The sequence below is a fragment of the Daktulosphaira vitifoliae genome, unplaced genomic scaffold, assembly GCF_025091365.1.
Source record: "Daktulosphaira vitifoliae isolate Bord-2020 unplaced genomic scaffold, ASM2509136v1 Scaffold_3, whole genome shotgun sequence".
Classification (NCBI taxonomy): domain Eukaryota; kingdom Metazoa; phylum Arthropoda; class Insecta; order Hemiptera; family Phylloxeridae; genus Daktulosphaira; species Daktulosphaira vitifoliae.
Window position 1 is genome coordinate 15,769,046 of NW_026099574.1, and position 23,440 is coordinate 15,792,485.

General features: G+C 23.7%; 1 protein-coding gene across 5 annotated transcripts; it reads right to left on the reverse strand.

The window, feature by feature from the left end:
- Positions 1-109: 109 nt before the first annotated feature.
- On the reverse strand, positions 110-21,188 carry LOC126901866 (monocarboxylate transporter 10). Of its 5 annotated transcripts, none has more exons than XR_007703137.1 (10): positions 20,915-21,187; positions 12,852-13,080; positions 10,898-11,049; positions 8,847-9,058; positions 6,140-6,350; positions 5,936-6,076; positions 3,465-3,690; positions 3,220-3,405; positions 2,182-2,331; positions 110-347 (listed from the first exon to the last, which is right to left on the reverse strand). XR_007703137.1 is itself a non-coding variant. In XM_050678734.1 (10 exons), exons 4-10 carry the CDS (start codon positions 13,039-13,041, stop codon positions 3,137-3,139), a joined length of 1,401 nt encoding a protein of 466 aa, XP_050534691.1. In that variant the 5' UTR covers positions 13,042-13,080; positions 17,863-17,910; positions 19,015-19,035; positions 20,915-21,188; the 3' UTR covers positions 2,671-3,136. The 5 variants fall into 5 exon arrangements, 4 of the variants coding, with proteins under 4 accessions (XP_050534693.1, XP_050534692.1, XP_050534691.1 ...); XM_050678734.1 differs by lacking the exons at positions 110-347; positions 2,182-2,331 and adding exons at positions 17,863-17,910; positions 19,015-19,035 and having other exon boundaries at positions 2,671-3,405; positions 20,915-21,188; XM_050678736.1 differs by lacking the exon at positions 2,182-2,331.
- Between the last annotated feature and the right edge of the window lie 2,252 nt (positions 21,189-23,440).

Below are 23,440 nucleotides of genomic sequence, written 5' to 3' on the forward strand. Positions count from 1 at the left end.
CATTAATGTTGATTTTTTTTTTAATTGAAAAAAAAGTTACAAATTAAATATAATTTACAAAAATAATTTACTTTAAAACAGTTCTTATACATAATAATTATAATATCTATAAAATATTATTAACTGAAAGATAAGTAAATAAAATGTTGTTTAAATTTCATTTATCATAAATTAAGAAACAACAAAATTAAAATTACAATTCGGTTAGTTATATGTAACAAAAATATCACATTGTTTTTATTAAATGTAACATACATCCTCCATTATGAATACATGCGAACGCAGAAGGTGTAAATATTATTTCTTTTGAAGAGTAATTTGAAATCAACAATTTACTTCTTGCATTTCTGAAAGTAAAAATATCTTTTTTTTATTTATGTATGAAGTAATAAAAAAACATTAAAATAAATAATTTTTAAAACCAAACGGTTATTTATATATGAGAATTATATTAAAAATGTCTGTAAAATATTTAAAGTGATTTTTTATTTTCATGAAGTATGAAATTTAACAATTGAAAATAGTATGCCAACATAACTGACAATGACTAAGAAACTCATTAGTATAAGTTAATTATAAATAATTAAACACGTTAGAATATTATGGTATAATTAATAAAAATTATTGTATTAGATATAACATAAACGAAATTAGTACTCTTAATTTTTAAGTGAAGAGTGAATTATTTTATGAGTATGCCGTGCTTAATTAAATAACAATAAAATATCAAGTTTAAAATGAAAATTTTTAAAAAATTACACTTTTCAATCCTATTTTATGTTCCTCATTAGTTCCTAGGCATATATGTAGCTATAGAGACTAGAAGGTTTAACTTCCAAAAATGAAGAAAACTATGTTAAATGTTGTATAAAAATTGTTTTAGGGTAAAGGAAAAATTAATTTAGCTCTCTTGATAATTTTATTAATAAAATTATTAGTAAAACGTAACATTCATTAAGAAAGGCTTTTTTAATTTTGATAATACGACCCAAAAACAATGACTGTTTTACTAGTATTTTATTATGATGATATGTACTAAAGTAATTTAACATACCAACTAATATCAAGTGTTAAAGGTTTGTTATAAATTAATATTTTAATGTCTGTTTAAAGCATAATTAATCTAATTAGTAGCATAGAAAATTGCGTTAAAATAATAACATGTATAATAATTATCCATCTATTAGTAATTATTATTAACAGGAATTATAATAATATTTATTTATATAAACTAAGTATTACCTGTGTTTTTAACTATATATTATCGACTAAACTTTCTTCAGGTAATTGGATTTTTATTTAAATATATATATTATATATAAAATAATATTTCAAAATAGTTTAATCTAATATTAAAAATTTCCATATTTAAATAACTATATTAGCTTCTACTATTGACACTTAAATTATGTTATAAATTCTATATTGTAAAATATTTATGCTAATCTTACAGCATCATCCGCAAACAATAAAAGTTTAATAATGAGCCAAAGAAAAAAATAAACAATAACCATAAATTTAGATAAGTTAAGTTCATTGACTTCTGCTTGCATTTACTTAAAAGACAGAAAAGACAGTTATAAGTTACATCACACTATTAAAAAAATTAAGTTAGTTAATTATTTAGAATGTCGACTGTGTATTTACAGGGAATGTTCATAAAAAAATTGCATACGTTTGTTTCATGCACATTATGAATGACATGCAATTTATTATCCCAATATTTTTGTTGAAAATTGATTGTGTCTATAGCTTATATGAAAATAAATATGAATACATTAATGATGCATGTAGATGACATGTGAATATTAATTATCTATATTCTACTGTAAGAATCGTAAAATCAAATGAAGTGATGAAAAAAATAAATAAATCTGTACCTTGGATTAAGAGAAGCCTATCTACGAAAATGGAAAAATTTTTTATTCTATTTTCAAATAACTATTATAGGATTCTTAAGTATGTTAGCAACATGATTTAAATATACTTTAGTAGAATGAGATTTTTCTATTTTAAGTTGCAAGTTCGATAATATTACTAACATACTTAGTTTTTCTACAATAGTTATTTGAAAATAAAAAAAAATGTTTTTATTATTATAGATTGACCCTTCTAGACCTAAGGCACAGAAATATATTACAAACTTTTAAACCCTAAAAGAATATTTTCATTTTAACTTACTTAGACGTCATTTCAGATCCGTTAATGCTCATTATTTCACACAATTATGTGTTATGCATATTCCATTTATGGTATCAATGTATCATATTTTATGAAGGCAATAAAATTGTATAATTAATTGAAAACAATTTAAAATATATCACATAGTATCTTAACGAAAAAAATTTAAAAATTAATAAATATCTATAGAGTAACTTTGTTAAATAATTACGTAGAATTAAGGAAAAAATACAAATCCCTATAAATGCTTACTTATTGTGAAAGAGTAAAAAAAAAAAATTCCTAACAATGTAGTGGTACCTTTTGCTTTTCTTAAGTAGTAAAAAAAAATGTACTATCGTCATTCTTATTATAAATGTTTGCAATAAGTTTGTAGATAATTTTTATTAAAAAAAAAAAATTAATAAGCTATTTATTTTTATGAAATTTGTTAGAAAAATGTTACGGCTTGTCTAATTTTTCTTTATATCCTGAAATTACAATTAACTATAAATAATTTCCAATTTAGCGATACATCAACTAGCTACCTTAATTACGTTAATAACATACCAGTGAAAAAGATAAACAAAGGAGAACATTAATAACTAATAAGCCCGAGTTATAAATTAGGTAAATACAACGTAATCAAACATTTTATCAGTGAGTGTTATGATTTTTTAGTTAAAAAAATCGCTACACTAGGTTCAATTAGTAACTACATGTGTTAAACACTCAGTGCGATTTTATTTTTAATAACATCCAATAGTTAAATTCAACAAAATATAACAATGTACAAAATTAAGTAAATAAATATTTGTAATCATTAATGTTCTAAAAATATTTATATAAACTTGTCTGGTTTACATATATAAAAGCAAATAAGTATACTCTATATTATTGCTCGACATTTAAATGCAATTAGCAAAGAAATAATCGCTGACTAGTATGATTTATTCACAATAATATTTAATTAATACTAATGTGAATATTTTGGTACGAGATTTTTCGGGTTCAATAGAGGACGTTGTTCGTTGTCTTTATAGTTATGGTTTTGCTTACCTTCTGGCTCTAATAGTTCGGATGTTTGATTAATTAGTTTTGGTCCCTTGAAGCCTCTATTTACATTGTTCATTTCTTTTGATGACACGTATGATATAGAAGATAAGCAAGCACCAAAAATAATAGGTGGCACACCGGCTAACATGAAAGCTCCGTCGTACGATTGGTTTTTGTCGAACATCCAACCTAGATTTAGATAAAATAAACATCTTGAAATTTTAAAGTGGTTTTTTATAATATTTTACCAGCAACTGGAGGACCAACTGTTAAGGGTATAGAGCAGAGTCCAAGTATACAACCGATGGCCTGAGCAGTCCCTTTTTGTCCGCATAGGTCAAAAGCTATAGGTCCCATTACGCTTACAAAACAGCCATCAGCCAATCCCAAAATTAATGTTATCAATACTAAAATGGTAAAATGAGGTACCCAGATCATGCACATAGTCATTAATCCAATAACAATTAGAGAAATCTGAAAGAAAACAATAGTTGTCACAAATTGGCATAACTCAAGTTGAATCATATATCTTGAGCAGATATTATAAATAATAGTTGTGTAAAAAAATTATCCATTTTAAAATTTTTTAGAAAAATTTAGTAAAAAAATAAACAGTTTTTTCTCTCGTTTGCATTTTAAATAATAAAGGAATATTGTACGCATCATAATAAGTAGTCACTATACATTTTAGAATTAAAAGTCTTACAATAGATTTAAGTTAACTGTTTTGGAAAATTTAGCATTGTTTTAAAAAATATAACAACATAACATCAATTCATTATTAATAAAATAAATATTTAAATTTGGATCTAATCCAAAGGTAAATCAACTTCTTAAATCAGGGCGTAACTATTTTAATCAGTAATTTTTTCTGAATTAATTAAAATGCAATAAGTATACGCTATCAACAAAAGTAACCAAGAATAGCAGAAGAATTCTTATTGTCTTAACACGATTAATATATTTATGTAAATACTATTGAGCACAGTAAATTTTGGTTTAAGAGTCAAGGACACATTCATTAAATTTAGAAAAGGTAACAATCGAAATAACCTAATATCTTAAACCAAGTTCATGATCTTCCTTATCACGACATAAATTCTAGTTTAAGTTTTTTAATTTTAGCTGTAAATAAATTTAGAATGTTTTGAAACATTATATTCGATTTAACGATTAAACTCATCACAAAACTATCGTAAATATTTATTTAAGCATTACCAATTGAGTGTCTACAGTATACTTTACGGCTATATATATATAGATTATTATAAACAAGTTTATAATAAAGATTTCTTATCAAACCAAATAAATTATTAGGTCAATCCAGTGGCTCATATCTTCAATAATTACGTATGATTTAATTTTATGTACGTTATTTTATGAATTTTCATAAAAATTATAGAATAAATAATAATAATTGCTATGATTCGATTCACTTCATAGTAATACACAACAGTTTACAATTAAACCATAAGTTTTGTGGAAAATTAGTTTGTTGCAAATTATTTCTTTAGTTTGATAAATGATACATAAGGGTTATTATTACTTTATATAGGAATAAGGTAAGAATAAAGGATTAATTAAATATGATAATAAAGTTAGCAAAAATTTACTGTATACGTAATTATCATATAATTATCCATGATATAAAATTTTTTAAATTTATAATTTTTATAAACGGCATGTAGATAATTAATGTAGTGAAATTATAAACATATTTAATAATCATTAAACTAGTTAATCGATAACAAAAAAATTAATTTTAAAAACTAGAAATTTTCGTTTAACAAATTATTATTTACGGTATAATATATTAAAATATTGTAAAAAGCCTTGAAATACGTTAATCAAATTCTTTTAAATTTTTTAATAATTTTTACAAGGTTGAATGAACTTTTCATACAAAACTACATCAAGAGAACCTTTGCACTCCTTGTATTTTATGAAGTGCCAATATTGATCCCCAAATAATGAAAACAAAATTATTTAAACATCTATTTTGAAATCGTTTTGCAATGAAACAATGGTAGAACAATGATAAAGTAATTTTTTAATAAATATTATTAAAGTGGTAAACAGTGTTATAAAAGTATAGTTAATTATAAAAAAATATTCATATCGTACATATTTTTTCAAACCTAATAAAATTAATTAAAATCAAATAATAAAATATTTTATTTCTCACAATTGCATAATTATTCAGTTATTGTTATTAATAACTTACTGATTATGTGTTATAAATGTAGTGTTCGATGCCATCACTTTATTTTTTTTTAGATGGACAAACTTTTTAACGAGCTACTTTACATCCTAAATTTTTTATTAATTGCTTTTTTTGTTTCTGCAAAGAATTATTAAATTTTAGAGAAACAATACCTACATTTTATGATATAATAAAAACCATCTTGATATTTAATAAATAAATTTACTTAAAATGAATTTTCATAAGAAATTTTTTGGGATATAAATTTTGTTATATTTTAATAAATTAAAATTCTTAAACTAATTAATTGCTATTATTTAATTGATCAAAATAATGGCTGACTTTTGATTGAACAATTTTAGGATATTAGTTAATCAATAAATGTGAATGATATATAGGCTTTTCAGTAAGTAAGGACACGAGTTTCTATTGTATTCATTATTTGTAAAAATTAACCTGTTTCCTTACTTACTGAACACTCTGTATTTGTTGCATGTATGAACTGTAATTATGTACCTGTTGCATCATTATTCTATTAGCTTTTTTCAGATCAGATATTGGCCCTGATACCAGTCTTCCGATTCCAGAAGAAATTCCTATACAAGTTACTAGAATTTTACCATCGCTTCCTGGAAATTTTGATTTTACAAATTCAACCTATAAATTTTATCAAATTATGAGTGCAAGAATAAAAAAAGCCTAGATTATTTGTTGACTAACCAAATGAACATATGGAACAAAATATCCAAATAAAGCGAGAGGTATCATAGTCGCCCAAATAATATACTTAGGATTTTTCCAGACATCGATGTTAACCAGTGATTTAAGTTCTTCGGATATACTTTTATTTATATCAGGTTTTTCTATTTTATACGTTGGTTTGAACGCCAAAGAACTTATTATAAGTATAGAAGTCAAAGCAGCCTCCCACCTGTAATTTTTTTAATAAAGTGAATGTATTTAAATTCAACATATATTAATATATATTTAAAATACTTAAAATCAAAATAGAAAGCTGTAATATAAAATAACATAACAATGAGTATTTTTTCAGTTATAAAGTTACAAAATAATTGATAGATAATTTTTTTAAAAATATTTATAACATACATAAATTTTTAAATCGACTTTCAAAAATATTTTGACTAATTGATTTTTTATGCTATGTAATATTTATTAATCCACTGTCCAATCAAGGATCTATTTCAATTAATATTATTAAACTTTTAATTAAAAATAAATCATTTTATATCAAAATAAAAGCTGAATTTGATATTTCTACAAGAATTTAAAGAACTTTCAATAATGATTTTTAGATATGTGCTATGAATATGACTGTAAGATCTGTGTATGTATATGATTGTATATGTTACTACGCTCCACCTAACTGGGCTTCCACCCCAGACCAGAGACCTTTACAGGGCCGTCCATATAAGTAGGCCCCACACATTCCGATAAGAATATCCGGCTACGCCTGGCACGATATGTGTTTTGTAAGAAAAATATTAAATAAGAATCATTGTAACAAAAATATATTAAAAATTTAATTATTAAAATCAGGATAATTCAAAAAGATGAAAAAGTAAAATGTATTGTGTATAAGTTTGACATTTGTTTACTGAGGTATTGGGAGTATTCAAAAATCATTTTAGGAAAATATTTTACTTTTTTAAAGATACTATAACATTTTATTTTCTAAAAATCAAAGTTATAATAAAAGAAAAGGTCATTATAGCCATATTTAATGGAAGTCGGCCTAAAAATATATTTATAGCAAGGGAGGAAACCACCCATATCCTCCTGATATACAAAATAATTAATAATATTCTAATTATAATAATTGTATGAATATTTTTGAAAATTTTACGAATGTTTATTCCTAATGCTATGTAAAAAAGACAAATTTGATAAGAATGTTGGTTACTATGATTTGACGTTGTACAGCATAGTTATTCTAGATAAGTTTCAATATTTATGAAAATCTCATTGATTTATACATTATATATGAGATAAATAAGATTATTAATACTGTACTGTCTAATAATATATGTACAAACTTAAATACTTAAAATCCACCAAGACATTTATATATAATTATCAATCTATTATGATTGATAAAATACACAAAATATATTGTAATGTGCACACGCAAAATCGAGTCCTAATAAAAACTGCGTGTAGGCGTAAAATAAAGAAACTTGTAGAACTGTTAAAATTGAACGGATTGCGTTAATTTTTGATGATATATCAGAAATGTCTTTGAGTAGGTCTGGTGAAAATTTCAAACCTTAAATACTAAAATGGTGTCGTTATCAAACGTTTTCTCGAAAACGGTCGACATTTTAAAATGCGAGTGAGCGAGCCACACTCCGACATTCGCCCAATAATATTACCGGAGTCTCGTGACAGTACTTTTGTTAAACATTTTTTTTTTTTAAATCGAAGCACATTAAGTAATTTTCCAAGAAAGCGAATGTTTATTATATAATTAGACGCAAGACCTAAATACTGTATATATGACGTATAAATAGTTATAATTATTTTTTATTTATATTACACACAGGCAACGGATTAACTTCCCTCAGATTACAATATAGGAAAAATTACGTACTATTGTATACTTAAAGTTTAAAAGTAATAAAGACCACCTGATATTTTATAAATCGAATTAAAAGTGGTTTATGTGAAAATTAACCATAAATTTAAAAATGTTGTTTTGTGCAAAATATTTTAATTAAAATTTGAATGATAAATCCATTTCAATTTAGATTTTTAATTAATGAACAAATAATTTTTGATTAAAAGAGTTATCAAAAATATATATAAAAAAAATTGATAAAGTCATGACTTCAATAGATTAATTTGAACGTAGTTCAGATAGAATTCTGGTACACTTAAGTTATTCATGTAATTAGTTACGTTTAAAAGAGTATAACAAATTTACCAGATTATTTTGATGACCGATATAGCATATTTATCATATACTGTAATATAAGGCATACTAAATTTAGTAAGACTTTTTCAATATTATGTAATGACATATTATTGAAATACACCATTGTAAACATAAACACCCTAATATATAAAAATTTAATGGTCGCTTTGTTTTGTTGATTTAATGGTCATATTAAATAATAGAATAAACGATGTATATTACATTGACCCTTTAAAAATACTGGAGGCGAAAATGTATTTAATAGTTTAATATAGATATCGAGTTAAAGACATAAAATTATGTAATAAGACTATTTATTTATAATTTATATGAACAATGTCTAATTTACAATATAATAGTATAAATAAGAATATAATAAATAAAGTATCAATACATTCAAAAAATTTAATTAAGTATAAATTTTGAATTATGATAATGATTATTAAACAGATGACTATTCAATGAAGAATTAAAATGATAAAAATTACTAACCTTAAACAGTTACTGAAACCAAAGTTATTTAAAAGATATCCCACAAGGTAGGGTAGGACCATAGTAAAAAATGAGCTACCAGCTGTTACTATACCATTAACAAGACCAATGTAATTTTTGAAATAATGACCTAAGATGGCTAAAGATGGAGTGTATGCTAAGGATGCACCAATACCGTATAAAAGTCCATACGTAACGTATAGTACTTCAACCTAAAAAATACAATGATTCTCAATTAATGAAATATCTATATATTTTGTTAATAAGAAAAATATTAATGTATCATTATTAATATATTGTTGTTTTTGTAAGTTAAGTGGTTTCATTTTGTTAAAATTTTTATTTAATGAATTCATCTACATAGTTTAACCATTACTTAGTTACATGAGTATAAAAGGATAATGGATTATTTATAATTTTAAATTACTTTTAAAATATTTATTTTATTTATATGAGCTCTAATCTGTATATTTATAAGAGTATTATAAGATTATTGAAAATATTATGCTCTATATCTTGTTAAGGCTAAGACACAGGCGGCAATACTTAACTTAAAAATGTATTCTATTAATACTATTTAGAATATTAAAAAGGAAATTTCTATTTTTTATTTTAGTCAGGAAACATGAAAAACATGATTCTTTATACTTATAACTTTTTTTTAATTGATCACATTATTTAAAATTATTTTATTTAATTTATCATTTGGTGTTCACTTATTAAAGTTCAAATGAAGTCACCAATGATATTTTATCTAATGTAATTATTTTAACTACCTAATAAAAAATTGAATCAATTTATATGACATTAAACAATTGTACAATAAATTTTAATTGAAGTCATTTAACAATAAAGATAAAATTTATGTCTAATATAACAACTTGATCTCTTAAATATAATTATTTTACCAAGATAAAATAAATATTTGTTAGAATATGTTTTAAAGACAATTATTTTAATTACTATTTATTTTTATTTTAATAATTAGTTTAGTTTAGTTGATTTGCATGGCAACGTTTTTCATGAATACACATAGAGTGTGATTTATGAAAAATACTAATTCATTTATTTTTTTGTTAAGTAATAATTTTTTCATAATAAAGGATTGGTTTTAGATTTATTTATTTCTATGAACCACGATAAATATCATTTTTATTGTAAGAAAAAATTAATTTTTAGGATAATTTTAAGCTAAATGGCGACCTATAATTCTTTTTTTATACTGTTAGAAGAACATCCCAAAAGGTAACTGATTCAAAACTGATTATCGATCATTTAATCTATTCTCCGTCTAAAAGTTTAAAAAATAATTAGATCCTCATTTAACCCAACTAACAAATACCTAAAATGCATTTTTTTGGTACAATACATATGATACTTATCATGGTAAATAAAAATAATTAAATATTTAATCAGTACTTTTGTATTAATATATTCTTAATTATATCATAGAATTGTATAAAAATATTTTTAAAACAAGCAAATGAGCATAATAAAAATTGTTGCACATTCTTAAATAACATGTGTCGCAGTCAAATAATTAAGTCAGTTGTTTTAAGTGAAATCCACTTTAATCATTAAAAGATGTCCTTTAAATGGTAATTTTAGCACTAATTTCAAATTCGCAACAAGAATCTCCAATGAATAACAATTCTCAAGCTCTTTGAAAATTCAGCACAATGTGTGAAACTCTAATCGATTAATTTACTGGGTAAAAACCGTCAGTAGAGTATATAAGTAATGAGTTCTTCATGTATGAACTTTCTAACTAACAGTCGTTTTATAACTTTTTATTTATGCATCAAAGACGTATTTTAATTAATTATAATATTAACGGATTGATGGTTTCGAAAATAAAATAAAATTTTTATTACATAACTATTTTAAATTAGATAATGTCTATAAATTAACGCGATTTTTAATAAAATGATCAGCAACACAAAACATTTTTACAAATCGTAGATTTCGCGCGTTTTTTCCTGATTATTGTTAAATAAAGCTTAAATTAAGCTAACAATTTAAATAAATTATATTTTAATTTTAATACATACATCATTTGTAAAGAATGATGATAATAGTAAACTACAGCAGGCTATAACACCGCCAGCGAATGTGGTTAATCTAATACCAATGTGATCAGTCAAAACACCAGCGACAGGTGACATCAGGAATGTAGTACCCATAGTAAGAGAACCAACCAAAGCTAAAAATAATATAAGAATAAATATAAATTTGTAAACCTTACATTAAATAGTATTCAAAGAATACATCCAGCACATACAAATATTTTGTAGACTTGATAAGTAACTTTAGAGTACAGGAGAAAATTGGCAAGTCTAAATCTAACATAAACCTGAACTGTAGGCAAAATGTTATGAGCTAGAAGATAATTTTTTTCTTCCGTTTATTTTATTGAATACTAAAAGTGTTAAGCAAAAAAATTGAAATTTTAAATGTTATACAAAAATTTAAAGGTGATCATATTCGTCATGTTGCTCGGTCTTTGGGGTATATTAGTTCAAATGCGTTTCAATTAATTGCAATAAATACCGACGATTCTCATTCATATTAAAATATGGATAAAAATAAGTCATAACACAGTATGTAATAACTGTGGCGCACCCAAAGGGTACAGAGAGTTGCAATCCCTACCCTCGAAATAAATAGCAACGAATGTCCAAGTTGATTATAATTTTTTTTAACAATATAACCAAAAAATTTACCAATGAACATTTTTTTTACTTTTTAATTATTTGTTATTTATTATTTATAACAGCAATGCAGAAAAAAAATGTTTAATGAAAAAATGAATCATAAATAAAACCTCGCTTGCCAAAAAAATATTCCTGTTTTCGTCAATATAAAATAATGATTTTTTGTATAAATAGTTTAAATCAGTGGCAGCTCGTGGTTTGGACGACGGGACGATCGCACCCCCTATTAAAATTAATTAAAAAAAGAGAATTAATTGTATATTCTTAATTCTACATTTTAATTAAAAATGAAAATTTTTAAATAGTAAAATAGTTGTAATACATTTGTCAAGTGCGAAAATTCAAGTTGTTTTCCTTAGTACATGCAGATACACATACGAGCAGTGTTAGTGACGACTGAGAGCGTCGTCCGAGCAATATTCTGAAACGTTTATTATAAACAAGGCACCAATCGTGTGGATGCGGGGGCGGATAAGCCGCAATTTTATGTACAGGTTTTGGACGATTGGCAACGTCGTAAAATATTAGTATATTACTATATTGGGTAATTTATTTTTAGAATTAACTGCCAGTACGCTCGTTGTTATCGGTTGCTATAGTTGTATCATCGCAAATATTATTATTTTCATTTCTATTTTCTACTGCGATCTTTAAAATAATAATATGTGTATTGTGTTTTATTTTATTATATTTAATTTGACAATTTTTTATACCTATAACTAGTGGTATTATACTTAAAGATCCCAAAAATATTAATTTAAATAAATGTAATTACAATAAGTTTACACATTAAGTTATATAAAATATTTCAATAAGCCATAATGATAATTGATTTATAAATTAGAGTTAAGTTTAGATGCTCATTATTATAAAATTAGTTTAGTATAACTATGAGAATATTTGAATGGTTAAAAAATTTTTCGAAGAGTACATTTTCTTTGATGTATAAATTTCAGGGACAAATAAAATAAAATAATTCAATTATGATGATAAAGGGGCTTTGTTGTGATTTCTGGAACCTAAATTGTTAATAAAAGACTATTCATCACATATAACCACATTACACATCCAAACAAATTATTCAATAAATACACGAGGTTATTTTAAATTTTCTTATACGAAATTTGTTAAGTCACTCTATAATAAATTACTAAGAATTTAAGTTAAAAAATTATTACTTTTTATATAGACATCAAATCTATACATTACAGTTATAAATGAGTTAATTGTTACAAATAAATACGTTTTAATTTTAATCGAAGTTAATTTCTTATATTTGTACGATTCTTACCCGCTTTAGATGCAGATTCTTTATCTCCCGCACTTTCCATCTTTTCTTTTAAATGAGCATATGTCACTGAATAGGAATTAATAAATCCAAATACTAGCCCATTGCATATAAAACTGGCTAAAACGACTAGACACCCTCGAAAATTAAATTCAGATCTGGATCCATTTAATTCTAATTGTTGTTTTGCCATTTTATTCTGAATCAATAGTAACAATTAACAGTAATTTATCTGAAACATTAAATTTTATAAAATGATTAAATTTCAAATTTTTAATGAGTGGCGGATTTTCAACATTTTTCTGAAAGGTTCTAAACAATAAAATTTACTTGGAATACTTATTAAAGTCTAATCATACATGTTATATAATATAAAATATTAGTCTCAAGACTGTAACCCAAAACAATTTTTTTCTAAGAGGTTATGTTAAACCAAACATAGGGCGTAGGATAATAATTTTTTTAAAGGGAAGACTACTTTAAATAGTTTTGACTTTGAAAAATAATTTCTATAAAGCAAGCATATAATTTTGCTAAATTTCTAAGGGGCTTAATTGTAAACTAGTCTCCCCACCTGACGCCTACAAAATGAAGTCTTATATTTTCATATAACTGATTTACGTTCCTTGCATAGTTTACACAAAACTTATAGGGATATTTTGTTTCAAAACTAGAAAACTAGGCAGGTACGAATTTATTTTTTGATTTATAACAATTAGAGACTTTATTTTTATATCAAATGGACAACATGATTATACAGATATATTAAACGATGATTATCGTTTCATGTACTTTTACACGATTAAAAGTGTAATATATTTATTTGGTTATAAATACATTATTAACTTAATAAGGGTGTTATTCAGTAAATTTATTTTTTCAACATGTCGAAGAGGGGTTGAACCTCTAACCCTATGACTTATGTATGATCTTGTCTCTATTTATTCGATGCTACATCAATCACAAGAGAAAAGTTCAATAAAAATCAGTTTGTTTAATTTGATAAATAGTAGAATTCTATAACACAGATAAATTGTTTTGAATTCTGTTTAAGTTTTTTCAATAAACAGCATATAAAATATTTCTGTTAAAGCTGCGCTGTAGTTTTTTTCGGTTCCGGTAAGATCAAAGGACCTGTATCTAGGAATTTATTTTTATTTATCAACACTGCAATATAAGAACAAACGCTTCATTTCATTTATTTTTAAAAAGCTTGGTCTTTCACGTTTGAATCAAATAGTTTTGTTGTTGTAAATCTATTAATGTATTTTTCACGAGAACGCATGAACTCATGACTTTTTGCTTGGTCAATATTTATAATCGTTCTGTATTATGCAAAATGAAATTTTTTTAATTAAAAGATAAAAAAAATTAGTTTCTATTAAATTGTATTATGAATTTCAGGATTAAGGGCATTGTTTTTATAAATTGATGACACGACGTTTGGTTTTATTTATTAAATTTATATAGAGACACATAATTTTATAAATAACACACGTATTCAACACTTGGTCTGTTGAGCGGTTTATGAAATTAAATATTTAAAAAAATATTTTGCTCCTTCATAAAAAATTTTTACGAACGACCTTGAAAACAACATAATTGAATGCTAGCTATAGTTTTAATATTGACAGAAAACGTAGGAAAGTAAAATTATATTTTATAATTAGAATCTTTTGTAAATCGTGTCATAGTTCACTCACTTGAGTTTATACCTCAGTAGAACAAGTAGTTTTGTTATAATTTAAATATATCATAAATTATGTTTTTGAACTTAAACTTTGGACATTTAGTTATTATTCAGAGTGCTGTCAACATTATTCAGTAGATCAGTTGTTTAGAAAATTTTACAAGTAAGAAAACAAACTTAGCAAAAACATAAATAATTCGCTGTTATGAAATAGTACTTGAAATAGCGTTTTGATTCTCAACATAATAAAATTTAACGAGCAGAAAATATTCCTATTAGCAAATTTATAAGAATCCCAGAAATGTGATACAGCTGTTAATATTTTGCTTCGCATTAATTAAATTAAATTCATTATTGAAATTATTAGTTAGCTTATCACACGAAAAATAATTAAAGAACAAATACGATCGCGTTCATCAAGAGTTATATTGTAAAATTATTTCTTCGGGAACAATATCTCATAATAACAACTTTCAGATGTCAATGAAAAATTTAATTGTGTATATAATAATATAGAAATAACTATCTTAGCTCTATCTTTTATACGATTGGCTATCTGTTAATTTTTTGTTTAATTAAATTCATCAACAGAAAAAAGTACTAGTATTACTAATGGCATTAGAAAATTCGCCAAAAAATATTGGTAATGCCAATTAAACACAAAGTATGTTGTTTCTCAACTTAACAGCGATAAAATAAAATTTTATCATTTAGTTATCGATAGTATAATATTAAATGTAGCGTTAAAATTAGGCTAGAATTAGGTTAAAACTCAATTAACCTACTCTTGTCACTCCAACATAGGATTTTGAAATTATTTAGATAATAATAATTAGGATTTAAATTATCTTAAAATAGTATAATTTTATAATTATTCACATTAGAATACATAATTTACAAAAATCTACAAAATAGTTAAATTTTTTATGTAAAGGTAGTACATAAAACTAATAAGACAGTAATGTCAATTTTTTATTCTAAACAAACTACAATTTATAATAATGCATTATAGAAATGAGATGATTTAGTTACATTGTAATTTGTTACTATTTAAAAATTGTATCATTATTATAAATTAGGCACTAAATACGCATAAACAAGCAAGAAGTCAAATAATGTTTAACAATTTACAACTGCACATATTATTCAGTAATGGAAACACAATAAAGACTCAATGATCTGAGGTTAACTCAGTGGTTTTTTCTCTAGAAAAAGTTAAAATATATTTTTTTAATTTTTGAAGTATTATTAAAATCAGTTCAATTCTGCGTCTAATTCAATTTTAATGAAATATAATATGCAATAGTATCAATTATTTATAAATTAAAGATCTTGTAGTAATCAAAATGTTAGTATTATAGCTTGTCTAATAAACATTAATTATCTACTTAATTTGTTTAAAAATATTTATCTAATTTCAATACAAATAAAATAATTTTTTCTTTTTTTTTATTGTAGCTTTTAATTTGATTGTTTTATTATAAAATAAAAATTATGTTTAATATTATTACTATTACTTTTATAGAGAAATTTGTTGAAATAGTGCAATAAGTTTTAAGGGTATATGAGAATCGATATTGAGACGGTAAAATAAAAGACTGATGTCATCACAATTTCATGAACTTTCCCCAAAATTGAAGATCTTGATGATAATTTTCCAAATGGACTTTCAAGAAAGTTAATAATTTATATTGAATTTTAAACAAACCAGGATATAATTCGGTATTCACGTTTCAAGTATTTTAAATAATAATTATTACAATCGGATTATATTATATAATCATACAATATATTTATATTTATATCAGATTAAGTCAAACTAATGAAATGATAATATTTAAAAATGAACTTAGGAAGTTTCAAATAAGTTATCATTAGTGAAATAGTAAAATTTTTTAAAAAGAACTCCAAATTGAAAAAGTGTTGATTTAAATTTTTTTTCTAAATTCATAAAACTGAGTTGATTTAACGAACCTTGATTGATAATAGTATACTTCTTAAAACAAGCATATTATATATTAAATTTTACCAATTAAAACTTATTAAGATTTTTTTTATTAACTTAATAGCTACGTAAGACGTACTTAAGGAGGGTCATAGTGGGCAAGTGCCTCAGGTGTTAGAATTTTTGTGCCGTTTCTGGCACATGACTTAAAAAAATATATTATCAATGATAATAATTTGAATATATTCATTAATATGTACAATTTATAAAATAACCTAGTGCAGCTGGCATACGGCATAGTTAAGACTAAGTATATAGGATGTCTAATAATAATTAAAATCATTATTAAAAATCGCTTCGATGCAAATCTGTAGATAGTGTTTAATTTTTTGAAGAAATTGTTAGATTATTCTAAATGAAACATCAACTACTATTTCCTTAATTATATTTTTCTATTTACAAGTTTTATGATTTATAAATATAATACACGAATAAATACTTATTTATTATTATGATTATTTTAATCCTCGTTAGTTAATTATAATTTCAGTTATGAAATATAAAATCTTTTGGAAAGGGACCCTCTCCTATTTAAAAAAAAGTTTAAAAACAAGTCGAAATTTACCGATTTTTATAATAGTAATTTTTTGAGATTTCTTCATATTTACAGGGATTGAGGGAATTTTTTCAATTTTTAAGAGTAATGTCTTCAATTAGGTCAAATTTGAGAAAATGGTAAGAGTTAAAAAAAAAAAAATTATCAGAATAAAAGTAATACTTTTTCACATTCGCATCGAAGCTAAATATGTGTTCGGTGTCCTATATTTAAATATAGCAATTTGACACGTTATTTATATTACACTATTGTTATAGAACATAATAATTCTGACATTTATGTCGATAGACTATTTTGCTGACTAGTACTTGTAAACATATCATAATTGATAACATACACATCTCAAGAAAATAATGCACTCGAGACGATTATTATTACAATAACTGACAAGTACATATTTTGTGATAATAAAATTTCAGTTCTAAAATAGTCGACACTTTATGGAGTACTTTATCAGAAGCGAAATACACCGACTATGTTAACTTTATCGTGTAGTTAAGCGAATTCAGAAAAAAGGAATAAAATAGAAACCTTGGAACTATCGATGCAATTTTAATAAAAATAACGAAAAAGCTTTTAGTCACGTATGTATCTATCATATTGAGAATAACGTAAAGTTGAAGTTTTTTTTATCAAAAATAGAACATAAGGTTGACTTTAGAAAGAAGACACGTTATTTATTTTACATATTACTGTTAGGATTTGCTATCTTTAAACAATATTAAGATAAACAAATAATAAAAAGTAATAGTTTAATACATACTGAAATACAGAACGTTCCACGTATCTTGACGATGTTTTAACTTTTCATCTATTAAATATTACGAGTTACTTTTTAAATTTATTTATTTTATTTAAATACTGGACGCAATTAATGAAAAAATTAATTTTCATAAATTGCTAAAATGTAAAAAAATCAGTCATATTTTAGAGAAAGTGTATAAAAAAATTAATTTAGTAAAAAAATATCTTATTCATATTTTCTTGTTATATTGTTACTCCATTTTTACTTTTGTAAAATTCTGAATACTTTCATGTTTATTTTGCGGTATTAAAAGTTGGGCACTATTGTAAAAAATAATAAAAGTAAAACATATTTTCACATTAATGTGAAAGTAACAAATTTATTATATTAATAAGATATTTTTATACTAATTTTTTTCTTAAAATCTACTTTTGAAAATGGCTATCTTCATATTTTATTTTTCTCATGAAAATTTTTATAAGTATAAAGAATATATAAATTTAAAAAATCCCAGCACAATAGGGCCTCGTCCAAGTGGGAATGTGGCATTGTTAGGACAAGTAAGATAATATTTGACGGTCATGAAAATCACTATCATGAAAAAGAGTAATTTGAAAATATTCTACTTTTTATACGTATGTTTCAAGTTTTTATATCTTCTAAGAGGTCAGATTGAGAAAAAATCAAACAAATTATTAACTTTTTTCCAATGTTTAAAAACATTAAGAAAAAAGTATATAAAATCAACGCGACTGATAGGATTTAACTTCTATACCTCAAACGCTAAAGATACTCATGTACCATAACGGCAATCGACCACTGTAATTGTAGGACAATAAAAAAAGCAACTTAAGCTGGTTCAAATTTTCAGTCGTTTTTCTCGAATTAGATGACCTTGCAAAAATTCAAAATAAGTTAAACTTTTTATAAAAATTAGTGACTCCATCACTCTGATCTTCCTTTCTACGGTATTTTAAATAAAAATATCAACTAGTACTTTTTTATATTGTAATAACGGTATTAAATTAAAATTGTAATAAAATTGACAAAGAAACTACTAAATAAAATTATTTTTAAAAATATTACCAAAAAGTGGTTTGAAGTTAAAAAAAAATTTAGTTTTGGAAAAAAATTGAGTTGGACAAAAAAAACATAAAGTAAAATTAATACCTTTTCAGCTTTGCATTCATGCTAAAAAAAAATAAACACAAATTTTTAATGAATCAAAAGTTATACGTTTATTATAACATCATTATCGACCTGTATAATATTTTTAAAATCAATACACTCATAAGTGAGAAAACTTTTTTTGTATATTATAAAATGTACAAATAAATTAACTTTTAATAGTTTATATTTTACTGTTGAAAAATTAGTAAATATTAATTTTAGTACAAGTAGAAAATTAAATTTTATTTTATTAACTTTTGTTCAAGATTTGCTTTATTACTAAAAATGTTTTTTTATTTTATATCATATTGAGTGTTTTTAATTTATATTTTACTATATATATTTAGTATAATCTATTTTGTAGATACAAATATAATTTTTGTTTGTGTTTGTTCGATATTTCTTCCCAAATACAAGTATATGTACTTAGTACTTTATAACTGACGGTTTTTAAAAATACATTTTTCTCAATAGAACATTATTTATAAAATTCTATTGAATAAAAATGTTTAATTGTTGCTATAAATAAATTCAAGGTTTTAAGCACTTTATCAAATATGTTATACTACATTTAGTAATCTTTTTTAAAAACGGTGTTTTGGTATGTCGAAAGAAAATAAAACCTGAGTGTCAATTATACAAACTAATACAAACAGCAGTTTAATAAACATTACATGTTTTATTGGAACACTAGTACATACATTAAATTAAAGAATTTTTAATTTTTATTACAACTTTTACTACTTGTAAGTAGTTAAGTCATGCTCCTTTCTAGAAAAAGGGATGTATAATTGAAATTTAACTTGAGTATCAATTAGTTAAGTATTATTTCATAAAGTTTACTTGGATTATTAAGAAACTGGAGGATTTGCTTTGGAAAAATGCAAATTATAACCTATATATGATATGGTAACATATATCTAGTATATATTGCTAATTTATTTACGTTAAAAATACACTACAAGTGTAGAAATTTTTCTTTTGAGAACCTTCATTAAAATTTCAAGTACGCCACATTTATTTAAAATTGTTTGATAGTAAGAAATACATTTAGTGAGAAAAAAAAATAATATTTTAAAATCATAAAATTAATAAAAAAAACTATTTAATGAAATTAAAAATGAAAACAGCGAATACAAATAAAATAATCATCAACTAATGAATATGACTATTTTAAAAATTTGAGGTTTTACTAATAACACATATCTTAAGTTTTAGGCCTAATATACAATCATTATCGTAAATAATTGACAAGATTATATTTTAGCACCAAAAATTACATATGTAATCACGCTCTAAAATAGAACAAAATACAATAATAATTATAAAATTATATTCCTAAATCATTCAAAATAATACGTAATGATAACTTAATTTTTAACTATGGAGAGGTGCCAAAGTCGTCTGGAATCTCTTGAAATGCCATAGGTAGTGTTTGGAGTAATTTATAGAACGTATTCATTATGTAATTTAATGCATTATTGTTATTTTGGTCATTTATTAAACAGAAAATTCGGGCTTCGCTAGAAAAATTTTTATAGCTGTAAATAATATTTAAATACAGTACAGTCAATGCCCTCTACTGTTCAATAAGTTACTGAATTCAAAACACCGCAGCGTTTCTATATTTTGTAAAATGAAACCATACCGATACGCCGGTTACGCACGTGTACAACCGTGATAATGTAAATGATCATATTTGACTTATTAAAACTGACAGGAATTATTTTAAATATTGTATAGCAATATTAAATAGCAATTATTAAATCAGATAATAATATAGGCCATAATTCAATTATAATGAAACTATAGAAGATATTGTGAGCAGACATTAAAGAATAAAAAAACAATTATAATTATAATCTAGAAAAAAATTAATTTTTTGTTGATTTTTACTTACTATGCGCTCGTGTAATTAAAATGTTGTTTTAAATACGATGTTCAAACTAAGTTTAAAAACAATTTCCGATAAAAGCACTAATTAATTTTACATTGACTAGGTTGACTTTTAAAAATATATTTTTTTTGTGCGGCTAAATGTCACGGCTATAATTTCATATATTTTTACATTTATAAGATTAAAATCCACGACGTGACGATACCCAAACAGAGTGCCGCCAATGCCGACTACGGACTGACCGGCTAACTTCACATACAGCCGTTGAATAGTGAACTACCTCATGAAATGGTAGAAGGTGGCGATAGTACGACCGCACGTATTTTCGTATGGGAGGTCGGTCAGGAGTTCGCAAAATGGGCGACAGTCGACAAAGCTCCTAATCAATCGTTGTGTTGTAACGTTTGATAATATATTCTAGTTATTATACTGGTCGTCTGGCTGGTATAAAATAAATGATGAGTCAATGTATATATGTATGTAATACATTAGAGCTTTTAAGGCTTCTCATTAACTATTACAAGAATTTACAATTGACGTTTTCAATCGATAAACGTATAAATTTTAAGCCCGCAAAATGTCTATATATTGATTATTATAATTACATTAAAAGTATATATTATTAGTCTACATTTATTGATGAAATAATTTGCGGGCATTAATTAATATACATCTAACTTTGAGCATACTATTTACTTTTTCAAATAATACAATACAATTTTTCAATGGTACATAAACATTAGTGTGAACTATTACACAAATATCAATAAAATGTAGTAATCTTATAAAATGTATGGTCTTGTATATAATAAAATATTACTTATACTTTAATTGATATTTTGTGAAGAAATTGTTTAAAAAAAGCTATTAATATATTGAAAAATTTAAATAAACCGTTTTTATATAAACTGAACGTAAATGTCTTAACTAGTCTTGTATAGTTGAATGTAAGGTATATAGTTAATATTTATTTAGTATTTAGTTGCTTAATGTTAAAATTTTGACAAAAATAATGTTATTCAAATAATGACGGCTTATAAAAAATTTCTATCATATGCCTGAGTAAGTTTATTCTAACTTTGGTAAACCCTTAGAGTTGACATTATCATGAAATACATTTTGCACATGTACTAAAATATGACGTAATCTACCGCTATTATGTGATAATACTTTTTTAAAAATATATTTTATTTATTTAAATTAAAAAAATGATTTAAAATAAAAATGTATATATTTTTAAATTAATTTCCTATTAAATTTCTTACGGATCTCTTTTGAATTTTCATTATAAAACAATAATAAGCACAAATAAATTTGAAAACTTTCCCTTTTTTTTTTTTTTTTTATTGTCTATAGATTGTTTATATGTAATCTGTTAATTTGTATTATTTTATAGAATAGCCTCTTTCCATAAATAGCTTGGTTATTTTACTTAAAAGTAAATAATCGAGTAGAAAATGAATTAATGCAAAAATCTAATGTTATTAAATATACTGTTTAATAGCACCTAGAATCCTAGTCTTATAACAAACACCCATTTTCGTCTATTACAATTTTTAAATAAAAAGCTAAAAATAAATTCTATTAGATACATCAAATATAAAATAAAATATAATTTTTTTTTTATTACAACAATAAAATATATTAAGTTATATATTTTTTTAATATGTGTATGTAATTAAGTACATTGATAATGTGACTAAAATCTCGTGGGAGAATATTTTTGATGCATGAAATTTTTTTCTGTTGAAATTAATTAATGTAACGTTTTTTGTGCTTGAAATGTGTTTTATTAATTTATTTTCAATGAATAATAAATCTTATTAATGATTTTTCACTACATTTTCTTGTATTTTTATATTTTTAATTTAAATATATAGAATAATACTTTAGGAAATAACATTATCATAAGTTAATATTTTATATCTACATAAAATAAATCATCTCATAATTGAGAGATAAATATTAAAATAATAGCCTACGCTTAAAGAAAATGTTTTTGTGATCGCCCACTATTTATTTTTTAAACAAATATTATAAAATGTATTTTTAAATACAAAATCTTTGGATTATCTTATTTTACTTGTAGGTTATTAGTTAATTTTTATTGTAAGTTATTTTTTATAAAATGAATAAAACATCTCTTCAAAAGTAATGTTTCAAGTGGTTTATACACAACGTTGCTACATGTTTCAAAACGTCTAAATTAATTATAAACGTATGAACGCATAATCATAAAATAGCGTAAGTCACTATGGTTTCCCCTTGTCATAATTATTTCTCATACAACTAAGGAAATCATTACCCTTGTAAAATTTCAAGTTGATAAGTATATAACCGGTGTGTTATGCAGATTTACAACTACATAGCAAGTATCCTTATAAGAGCATGTTTATATAAAATAAATAAAGTGAAGGAATGTAATTCTTATTCTATAAGAGAAAAGAGATGGTTTCAGAATAAGAAATGACACCATTATGCTTGTCATAATAATTACTTTACTGTAATATTATCTCTGAAATACAATAC